Here is a 12,248-nt window from a genome sequence, read left to right as displayed (position 1 = left end):
CCCAGCTGTGGAAGACAGAGGTGAGTATGGCTGGATATAATTCCCATTCGTGGTTGGAGCTGAAATTTCTACTCAGGGCGTCTGCCCAAACATTGTTTATTCGGGTAAGAATGAAGTCTTCAGAGTGATGCCAGGCTGGATGCACCAATTCCAGAGGCAGATGGCTTAGACGCACAGTGATGGGGAGCAAGCTCCCCCATGTCTGTCTATGTAAAACATGGTTGTCATGTTGTTGGTGAGTATGTGAACAGCCTGGTTGATAATGAGCGGGAGAAAATGGTTGCAGGCATTCCTCATGGCTCTGAGCTCGAGGAGGTTGATATACAGCCAGGATTCGTATGTCGACACCTGCCCTGAACTGTGTGATAAAGTAGATGCACGCCCCAGCCAAGAGAGGCATGTGTCATGATCTGTCTGGAAGATTTGGGCTGGTGGAAGGGAATGCCCGTTAGGATGTTGGTGGGAATTGTCCACCACGTAAGTGAGTCCAGCACCCTCTCGGGAAGCACGATCTGTATGTGTAGGGAGTGGAGGCCTGGTCTGTAAACAGACGCTAGCCAGTGCTGTAGGGCTCAGAAGTGGAGTTGAGCATATTGTACGACATAGATGGTAGCCGCCACGTGTCTCTTCGCTTGTAGGCAGCTCAGAACCATAGTGGTAGGGGTGATCAGCAAAACAATCACGTAGTGCTGAGAATCAGTGTTGGGGAAGATAAGTGCTAGGTGTCAACGAATCGAGGCAAGCCCCAATAAATTCTATGCCCTGAGTGGGTAGCAGGGTAGATTTCTGCTTGTTTATTAGAAGACTGAGACAGATGAAGATCTGCCTGGTATTGGCAATCATGTCGGCAGTCTCCACCTGAGATCGACCTTTTATAAGATAGTCATCTCAGTATGGAAAGATGACAACGTCCTACCATTGGAGATAGGCTGTAACCACGGCCAGGACCTTTGAGAAGACTCTGAGAGCCGAAGATAGTCCAAAGGGAAGTACTCTGCACTGGTAATGGTCATGACCAGTAATAAATCAGAGGTAGTGCCTGTGTGATGGGTGTATGGAGATGTGAAAGTATGCATCCTGAAGGTCGAGGGCTGTGAACCAATCCCCTTCATCCAAAGCTGGTATAATCGATTCCAGTGTTACCATTCTGAAGCACTGTTTCCACAGATACTTATTTAACTTGTGCAGATCTAGTATGGGTCTCCATCCCCCTGTGCGCTTCTGTGTCAGGAAATATTTGGAGTAGACTCCTCTCCCTCGAAAGGAACCTCCTCTATCGCTCCCAAGTGGAGAAAGTGATTGATTTCCTATTTGAGGAGCATCTCGTGAGAGGGGTCCCTGAAGAGGGACAGGGAGGGGAGGTGGGCAGGGGGAAGCGCTGTAAAGGGAATGGCATATCCTGTACGGTTGATCTCCAAGACCCATTGATCTGATGTTATGACTACCCACTGATGGTAAAAGGGATGGAGTCTGCTGGTGAAGAGATGGTACTGGCTTGTTGGCAGCGGTCAAAGTGGGAGGTCGGGCAGACCCTTGACCAAACGCTCAAACCTGCTGTTTTGTTGACTGGGAGCCTGAGGAGTGGGTTCTTTTCCTTTTTTGTAAAGGGAGAGGGAAGCTGAGGGAAGGATGCAGTTAAGTTAGCAGTTGCTCGCAGGCGGGCACCCGCCAAAGCCGGTACTCTGAGAGAAGCTGACTGAAAAAAATCTTTTCTCTCCCCCCGCCCCCGCCCAGGATGAAACCAAATGAGAAGACAGGTGAGAGGAGATAGGGAGAGCAAAACAAGGAGGTTTTCCCACTCTCCCTGAGGAGAAGCTGAGGAGAACGAAGAACTCAGTCAGAGGCCGAGGACAGGAGAAGGGGAACTGAAGGGGATGAGGGAGCCGTGCGCGAGGCACCAAGCAGAACACAGCTCGAGGCTCTCCTCACGCATGCATGGCTCTCAGGTACTTCTGGAAAAAGCTCTGCTCTGTGGCTCTGGGATATTACTACACCTGACGTGGCGCACCCATGGGGACATCACCTGAAGAAGAATAAGGATTAGAGAGAGTTGTGGGGAAGGGTAATACTTCCCAATACATACTGGGAACCCAAACTACAGTAGATTGAAAATACCTCACTTTGCAGTAGTTTAATAATGAGATAACTTGGATATTCATTCCTTCAAGTCAATAAAAGCTGGAATGTATCTCATGGTCACCTACTTTAGTTTTAAACATAGCTGGACGGTTATTCTGTCAGTGCTATGCCTTACCTTGTGTGTTTTGCTGTACGTATACAAAAAGGCCAGCCTGTAGAGGCTCTTATAGTGCTGGGGGAAACGGCTCAGACACAAACGGAAGGAGGAGATACACTGTTCTGTCAGGAATTTACGCTGCTCTTCAAGATCTGCTGGAAGACACTGGGGAAACTCTGATGCATCTCCACAAGATTCAGCTTTCTTCTTACAGTCCCACTGTGAAGGTGGGGGGACTGTAGCCTTGAAAGGGATGCCAGATGATGCTTGAACATCTAAAATAACTTTCTGGACACTATGTTCAGCTGCATGATAAGATTCAGAGTTCTCCAAGGGTTCTTCTGACTTTCCTACAGGTAGCAAATGAACAAAGACTTAGCATTTGTGTTTTAGAATCGACATGTACTAAAAAATTTAATTCCTTTTCTCCATTAAACTACATTCCAAATAATTTCAGAAACATCCCAATATACATTTGACCTCTCTTGATGTTAAGTGAACAAGACACTTTCAGCTCCTAGCAAAATAAATAAATATACATATATACACACAAACAGGGTTCACCGAACTGCAGCGAGCCCCGCTCGCCAGAACCTGGCTTTTCCAGATTACAATCTACTTGCCCGTGGTGAGTAGATTGTATTATTTGTTGGGGGATGTGTGTGTGTGTGTGTGTGTGTGTGTGTGTGTGTGTGTGTGTGTGTGTGTGTGTGTGGTGTGTGTGTGTGTGTGTGTGTGTGTGTGTGTGTGTGTGTGTGTGTGTGTGTGTAAAAATCAAAAGAAAGGCAATTTTAGAGTCACAGATTTTAGGGGTGAAAGGAACAATGATGATCACCTAATCTGACTTCCTAAATAATACAGAGACCACAGAATTCCATCCAGTAATTTCTCCACTGAGTCTAACAACTTGTGGTTCAATCTGCCCATCTCTTTTAGAAGAGCAAAAGTTTCATTTAACTATTCCAGGTAATGCTGAATTTACAAAGTCCTTGTCACTTATTGCAAAGGTCAATTATCTTCACTGTTAAAAAATTGCAACCTATTGCTAACTAAAATTTTTTCAAGCTTCAGTTTTCAACCATTGAATCTTGTTATATCTTGTCTATTAGACTATTAAGCTGTCTTATACATGATATGCTCACTAGATATAGCTATTTATTGTCCAAGATCAAATTGCCTCTTAACCTTCTCTTTAATAAGCTGAAAAAACAGACTTTAAGTCTCTTTTAGGTGTGTTTTCCACACCATGAATCATTCCTGAAGATCTTGTATGAATCTCTCCAATTTTTCAATGTGCTGACACTAGAAATGGACAGAGCATCCCAGCAGAATGTACTTTGGGTTTTTTGGAAGCTTCTGGAGACTGTAGAAAATATTTCAATTTCATTTTTAAAGGGTTAAATATTTTACAATCACCACCTTCTGGCATAGAACTGCTAGCACACTTGATGTGTCGAGCCATCCTAAGTTTGAGAAAGACTATCTTAAATATTTAACTTTAAAACTATTACAGATTTTTCAAGCTAGAGTATATTCATACGCTCTTTCAGAATGTTTTAATAATTCTCAACTCAAAAGTTTCAGTCATTCCAATGCCCTAATCATCCCAGTAGGAGAGGAAAAAAAAGCTGTCAAAATTAACATGAGCAAACCCCTTTTACATATCTAGCTGATAACATTTTGCATTTATCTTCCTAGCATCTGGGTGCCTTAACATTTTAAGTATATTATATGTCAAAAGTTTATATCCCTTCCCTAAAAATAGGCTTTTTAAAATTAATTGTAAGAAAGCTAATTCAAATAATCAATTATACAAAAAATGTGGTGGATTTTTTTAAGTGGATGGTATAATTAGAAGTGTAAGTATAAAACACACATACCACCTGTTATACTAGGTCATATTATATAACTTGGAAATACCTTGGAAAATGAAGCTCTCAAATCTTATATTAATTTACATTTATATAACATATACCTTAATTGCACGCTATTAATTTTCAGAGGGCTAAATGACACAGCTGTCAGTCTCTTCTCAGACTAAAACATTTCAATCTTTGCCATACAACAAATATAAAATATGCACATTATATCATATAAATATATTATAATGTGTTAGTAGCAATCCTATATTTATAGCTGGCTTAGAAAGGCATTTTTCCAGACACATTTGTTACAGCAGATGCAAATAATGTGATACCCAATTTAACAAAGGTGCCCAAACTACCATCTGATTGCAAAGACTTTTAAGTGACTATTGCTTGGCACATTGTCATTGAGTGATAAATAAAAAGCTTTGTATCTCATTACCTACCAATCCCTCCCAAATACGATTTATATAAAGCTCGGTGTATACTAGGTATTTTGCATCGATGTGGCTATGCTGCTACACACCTAAAATACAGATACACTTTAGTGCTGTAAGATGGTGACTACCATCGCAGGTTATTGGAATTGGTCACATACTAGCACAAGTACAGTTTTGATGGTTTGCACTTGAGTGACTTTATTGGTATAGACACTCTGGTGCATGGTTCCCTAGTTTGGACAAACTTTAAGAAAAAGCATAATTCAAAAGAAGGAAACAAGTCAAAATGTCAATGAGACAATGTTGAAAAAACCAGTTTCCTACTTCTTATAACTGTTGGTCTTCAAGATGAGCTGCTCACGTCCATTCACATAGGTGTTCACAAACTGCATGCACAATTGTTGGGAGGTTTTTCTCTAGCAGTACCTGCCAGATTGGCTGTGGAACTCCCTGAATAGTGCCTTCATGGTGATGATGCCTATTCAGTCCCTTCTTGCTGGACTATTCTGACACAGGGGAGGTGGGTGAGATTTGGAATGCATATGAGCAATACATCTCAAAGAACAACAGTTATATAAGAGGTAAGCTACTGTGCTTTCTTCTTTGAGTGCTTGCTCATGTCTAGTCCAATAGGTGACTCCTATGCATTTTCTATGTAGGAGGGGTCACTGACTGCACAACCACCCTTCCACAAGCTGCATCATCCCTTGTCTGTTGGATAATGGCATAGTGTGATGTGAAGATGTGAATGGAGGACGCCGGAACGTCCATATGTGCCAGGAATGCTGCAGCAGATGCCTGTACTTTTGTGGCATGAAGTCTCTATGATAGAGCTGGCACCTTAGCCAACTGTAGCAGGCCCTAATACAGGAGGTGATCCACGATGAAATACACTAGGAAGGGATGGAAAGCTCTTTCATTTTCTCAGCTATTGCAATAAAGAGCTGTGATGACTCACAAAACGGCTTTGTGCATTCAATGTAGAAAGCTCAGGCACACCTTACATCCAGGGAATGGAGAGCTCCCTCCTTATTGCTAGCATGGGGTTTGGAAAGAAAACTGGCAAAAAGATGTCCTGACTCACATGAAAATGCCTACCTTAGGCAGGAATGCTGGATGTGGACATAGTTATACTTTGGCCTTATAAAAGACTACATTTGGGGGTTCAGAGGTGAGGGCTCAGAGCTATGAGACCAGTCTGGCTGACAATAGCCACCAAAAAGGCGACCTTCCAGGAGAGGTAAGATAAGGGGCAGGTTGGTAGGGGTTCGAAGGGGAAGGGAGTCCCGTGAGTTTAGAAAGGGCCAGGTTAAGGTACCATTGTGGGATAAGGTGTCTAACCTGAGGTCTATTCAAAACCGCAAGAAAGTGCCCCATCATGGAGTTGCTGAAGAAAGATCTGCCTCCCATATCTGGGTAGAAGGTGGAGATGGACAAAAGTTGGATCAGCCAGCCTCTGGTGTTTCAGATGCAAAAAAGGAGTTGACCTCAGTGGGACTGGGACTTGTTTGAGGAATACATTTTTGGGGCTTCCAACTGCCCAAAAGGTCTTCTCTAACTGAATAAAACACTACAGTTCAAGCTGATTTAGCCAGGGAGTTTTCATGCTCCCTGACCCCCATTACAGAAGGGATATGGAAGCACTGGAGAGGGTCCAGCATGGGGCAATCAAAATGTTTAAGGGGCTGGAGCACATGACCTGAAGCAGCAGGCTAATCAGGCACTATAGCCAATTAAGGCCTTCTGGGCTACTTTAAAAGGTTTTCCCTTAGGTAAGGAAGCAGGAAGGAGAAGAGTGAAGGACTGAGGAGGAAGTGTGTTGCTGGAGAGTGAGGACTGCAAAAAGGAAAGTGTGTTTGTGCTGAAGCAGGAAACATTCACTCAGGTACTAGGGAGAAGATACTATGGGAGCGTGTGGGGAAGTGGCCCAGGGAAAAAAGCTGCTGTATTGGGGCTAGAAGAAAAACCCTGTCAGTTGCTACTTAAGGTCCCTAGGCTAGAACCCAGAGTAGTGGCAGGGCCCAGGTTCCACTCAAAAGTTCCCCAGACCACTAAAAAGTAATCTCAAAAGGGAGGATAGGATTACGGAGGGTTTTATCCCAAACCTTTGACTCTGCCTATAATGAGGATGGTTAAGTAAGCTGTGACCCTGACCTCTAAAAGAAGTAAGAGGAAGCAAAGGGTCACCACAAGCCTCTGAGGCATACAACAACTGCCTGGAAACTTTGTCACATTATGAAAGGCTAAATACACTATTACTAAAATGAGATAAGAACTTTATACAGAGAAAAACTAGGGATGCCTTGTAAAGCAAAAGATCAGTTGCTTCAACATGCATCACTGGTGGTAAGAAGGAAATGAGCAGGTGGCGGATCAACAAGAACTTATATACGTCACCAGGAAGGCCCCACTCCAGAGGGCTCCACAGCTGACTCAACAGATACCATTAGGGAAAAATCTTCCAATGATCATGCATGCAGAGCACATGCATATACTGAAATGGACATAAATATGCACATGAAGAAGAATAACTGTTTACTATACATATCTCTCCAAGAAGAATAAAGAAATGGATCAGGACCAGCTATGAATCAAATTTTGTGGCTCCATAAAATTGACAGAGGTATAATATTATGGAAGGAGGGACTTAACATACTGTGATATGATAGGAAAATGTCATTAGCCTAAGTTTGGATAGTAGTATTACTCACAAAGATGAACAAATTACTCATCAATAATAATTATGCTACACCTTCACCTTGTACATGAAAAAAGTTCACTTTTAGAGAGTTTTAAACAAATGTTTTGGTTTTGATTTCATATCCCGCTGCTTGTAAAGCCCAGCACCCTTATCAAGTTCATCATATACTGGCTTCATACAGCGTGATAAATTCTAACCAACTCTAACCAATCAATTTTAGAAAGCCTAAATTTTATTTTGAAAAACTTTTTGATACATAAAATCTGATATCAAGTCATCTACTGGAGATACAAATAATTGCTGTATTCCACTGGAAAGGGATAACAGAGGGTGATTTCTCGTTCTCCAGTGTGTATTCAATTCCAGTATTTATCATTTGTAAGATATTGAATAGTAATCTATTGTTAGTCGAAGTTAAGTAAGGGCAAAATAGACAAAACATTTTTTGAGAGATTGTTTTACAATAACAACTCCTTGAAATGCTCAGGACTTGTAGAAGCCAGAGAACAGGTAAGGCAGTCAAAAGAACATGATAAAAATTGATTTACCAAAAGATTCTGCAGGTTATGATAGGGTTCAATCACATATGTCAGTGGTATCACTACTATGTGCATCTGACAAAGTGGGCTCCAGCTAATCCCAAAATTAATTTGTTATTCTTTAAGTGCTATGGGACTCTTTATTGTTTTTGCTGAAAGTCTAATGTTGCTATCCCTCTGAAACTACCACATGGTTGATATAAACAAAGTTTAAACAAAGTTTGTATATAAACGTTTTTTTAAAACACAAATTCTCTCTCTCTCTATATACATATATACACACACACACACACACATGCACACACACACACATACACGCACCCCATATCCAACTTGAGTTCAATAAAAATTCAAGCATAGTTCAACATCTGTCCATTATTTCTGCATGCTGGACAAGACATTTTAATGTCATCACACAAGCCGCTGTGAGTTACATAACTGTACCTCTTTCTTCTTCAGATCCTAGGATCTCTTTGCAGGATGCCATAACATCTGAACAGGAAGTGGAAATCCTCTTCTCTGAGTAAGGCTTCCTTAAACTGTCTTGAGAACTGGCAGGTTCATTAAAGATGTCCTGTGTGGAGTTGGAATCAGAAAGCACCACTGCTGTGCTATCCTGACTCCTTTCTGCAAAAAATGAGAATCAGGTAAAGAATGAAAGTGCTACTTCATCCTCATTACAGGAGACATTAGGACCAAACAGTCTTCTATCTTAAATCATAAGATAGTGTTTTCTTCTCAATCTATGTAGCATAATGACTGTAGTCATTCTACAAAGCTTTCTCTATTGTTATGCCAACCAATGCGCCTATTGTCTAAAAGGTAAGTGTATGTATTTTCTTGTAATCTGTCTGTTTCAGTTTATTGCCATATTCCTCTCCTCACCTGTTTGTTCCAAGAATTGAAAATTTAATTGTTTTTTTCACACGGGGTTGCTAAATATTCATGCAGACTTCATTTTTTCTAATGATTTTCTGGGATATCTAATCAAGTTAGAAACTTTGTAAAATGGAGATGGTGTGAAACCCTCATAAGCAATCAACGTTGGGATCAAATGTAGCCAACATTTTATACCCATAACATGATAGCATTTTTACTGCGCCACTTGTGGCATCTCAAAAGGTAGACCGGATAAATGGTACACTAAGTAAAAATCTGAAAGCACTAGAATTCATTTGTTCAGGGAAGACCATGAGCATTCAAGTTTTCTAAGAATTTTTGGTAACAGTTCCTAGCAAAAGATACAAGAACATAATTAGAGATGCAAAAGACTTAACAGAATAATCATTAACATCATTCACCTGACTAAAGTTTCATACCGTCTAATGAATGGTTAATCTGCTTAGCATCTTGCTAAGATTTAGGTTTAAGAGAGAAACTGAGATTCTTAGACTTTAAGCTAGCAGCAGCACTTAATTTGTAAGTTAATTTGCAATTCGGTGCTGGGGCTCAAGCAATTTTTTTTTTAACTTTCATAACTGATGTGGCAAGCCCAGAGGTGCCAGGGTTATGAACTGCCAATTTAAGCACTGGCTTAAATAGAAGGGTGAGAGAAGTGATTCACTCTAGGTGGGGACAGCTGATTCATATATTACACCTACTAACTACTTTACAGTTTGGAGGGGCTGTTAGCCTTTTCAGCCATACATGTTTCAGCATAGAAAACAATTATACAAGGCTGTGATTACAGAGAGATAAAAACTACACCCTAGAATAAAGGAACAAGTGAAAACTGCTCAGATACATCTGAAATCAGTCTAATATACTCGTGGGCACTATGTCAGGGTTAATAAGAGACTACTTAACAGCATAACTTCATAACTGGAACTGGGACAGCCCATTCACATATAGGCTCACACGCCAATACAACTACAGAAAAAGATACACGCTTTCTTCCTTGGATGAGAGAAAAAAATATTTTTCCATAATTTTCCACTAGCAAAATCCAATGTCTGATGTGAAATCCTAGTAGACAGAACCTTCTCTGTATCTAAAACTCATGGATGAATTTAGTCCCTTTTCTAGAAAAAGGATTGGCTCAACTTACGATCCTCAGACCTCAATTTATAGTGCAGGTATTATTTGTTTTGATTCCAAAAAGATTAAAATGCAATTTGATGCAACCTATACGGTTTTTATTTGACACAAGAAAATCTGTCTATCCAGTGAACTGGAAAAGGGAATGGCGGGGAGGGGGGAGTGTTTCCTGATTCCTAATGGCAAGTTTTACAGATAACAGACTTTATATAGAAATCATATAACTACCAAAGAATAGGAGAAGAAAGATTCTGAATGGATCAGTCAAGTTTTCATGACTCATTCGCAGAGGTTTAAGAATATTCTTTGGTATATGTGGCTATAGCTGACTGCCTGTCAGTATCAGGAAAAAAATGTTTTAAACTTCTAAGGTTCAGAAACAGATTGTAAAGTTTTGAGGGAAAAAAATAAAGGATATGTTTGTGATCTAAAGTGGTTCTTAGCAGTTCTGTAACACCCTGAAAGACTTGTTGAATGACAGCTCCACCAACAAAATCCCTACTACAGACAATCAACACATGCAACCTTTACAGAAATTCATCTAACATGTTTTTAAAATGGGAGAAACTTGTGCATCTACTTCAGGAACAGGCTATAGGTTGAAGAAGACATGGCCTAGCAGTTTAGGAAAGGGTGTGCGGATGCAAAAATATGGCAGTTGCAAGACTATATATGTTTCATTTTCCCATAAGCATTGAAGTTACTTTTCATGTATAAGCTGTAACAGAAGAAAAGTCAAAATGCTGGAATGGGAATCAAGAATGTCTGGTATACAGTAAGTTTGTGAAAGCTACATCAATTACTAGGAAATTATACTAACTTCTCAGAATAAAAAATTATGCTCATAATTATAAACACTGAACTAGCAGGTTATATTTCAAATACCAGCATATCAATGAGGTTGTTCATTCCAAGGGAGCAAACATGAAGTCTTCCTTTTTAAATCCTAATGAGCAATCTCAGCTTGAAGTTTTTACTAAAAAAGTAGGTATATATGAGCCTCTTTCCTGTACCCTAGCCAAATACCCAATATGTAAACCATATCATCTAATCCTGCATTGCACATACAACATAATGATAAAAATGCAACTGTTCATCAATGTCTTATCTCCACAGTGCCTCTCAATATGACTTCTGCTGGTAGAGCTGAGACGGTGGGCTGCAACAACATAACATTTTTCAAAAGGCAGGCCAGGATACGCTTGGGAGTGGACGTTTTGTGCTATTGTATCAAAGACGTTTTTAATTATTTCTTCTGAGTCAACTACCATATTTTCAGTGTACATTTCACAGACATTTTAAAAAAGATTAGCATTTGATTTTTTTAATATTAAAATAAATCAAGACTTCTAAAAAGATGTCATAGGTAAATGTAGTATCTTATTTCCTTTTTTCATGGGTTCCAAAACAACCATAGAAGAAAAGGTCAAAGGAACACTTTCTTAAGTTGCTACGTGTTAATTACTATGTGCAAGGCACATAAACATAACTATTTTATTTCACCTGCTCTGACCATTGATCTGTTACACTGTGGTGTGTGTTACTATGAAATAGAAATGAAAATATTTTATATATTCAATGCATTCCACCCTCAATTGAAAGTCACCATAAAATTGTAAAATGAGAGTCTGAGGTTATTAGGATTCAACTAATAGTAATTCTGAGGCTGGGAAGTGCTAATATCCATACACTGGAGATATTCTCTGCTAAAAATACATTAAAATATGTCTTAGTGTGTCAAGATTCAGACTGTCTGAAGAAGTTCCTAAACAGGAAACAATTTCAATCAGCACTGCAAACAACTATGGGAACAAGAGCTAGGGGTTTCCCGTACCCCCACCCAAAAAAAGTTTATAAACTAAGGGGAAAAAAAGGTAAGACATAGTAGTTTAGAAAAGGGAAGTGTGCGTATTGTTTCAATTACTTCTATATCAAATGTGCTCAGTTTACAAGCAAAGGGATGCTTTCTGTCTGCCAGTTCCACAAACTCAGCCTAGAATCTGAGAATCAAGCTATGTTCTTTCTATTTCATCCACCAGCGCCAGCTGTGAAGGTCTCAAATTAAACCCTCATGACATATAGAACTCCAAATTATACTTTCAGCAACACCTGCACAAACTCAGTGTGAGAGTCTCTCCTTTGCTACAGTCAATGTACATACAATTGTGTATGCCCTATTGCAATGCTAAGAGAAGGAAGTATGCTGAGGTTGGAGTAATTATGGGGATTTTAAAGTAACCCTGGGAATCCCTACATTATCCTACAGAACCATTATAGTCCTCTTGGCAGCCCAGAATTGGGGGATGAAAAGTTAGTGTAAAGTCACATTTACCTTCCCTCTTCCAAGCTTGAGTTCTATGCTGTGCCTCCAACAGACATAGCAGAGAGTCACACCAAATGCGTTTAATGCGTTTGCACAGGTGTAACTGA

General features: G+C 40.1%; 1 protein-coding gene across 5 annotated transcripts in view; it reads right to left on the bottom strand.

Annotated features, from left to right (window-relative positions):
- CABIN1 (calcineurin binding protein 1) overlaps positions 1–12,248 on the bottom strand; it is a 257,070-nt gene that overhangs the window by 152,602 nt on the left and 92,220 nt on the right. For all 5 annotated transcript variants that reach the window (XM_089775176.1, XM_075897954.2, XM_075897952.2 and 2 more), the window contains exons 27-28: positions 8,226–8,408; positions 2,255–2,586 (exon numbers count right to left, since the gene is read on the bottom strand). In XM_089775176.1, the coding sequence (XP_089631302.1) occupies positions 2,255–2,586; positions 8,226–8,408 (515 nt within the window). The remainder of the gene's footprint in view (positions 1–2,254; positions 2,587–8,225; positions 8,409–12,248) is intronic.

Source organism: Pelodiscus sinensis, chromosome Z (genome assembly GCF_052426305.1).
Source record: "Pelodiscus sinensis isolate ZL-2025 chromosome Z, ASM5242630v1, whole genome shotgun sequence".
Taxonomy (NCBI): Eukaryota; Metazoa; Chordata; order Testudines; family Trionychidae; genus Pelodiscus; species Pelodiscus sinensis.
Note: the sequence above shows the minus strand (reverse complement) of the source record. Positions and strands in the feature narration are given on the sequence as shown.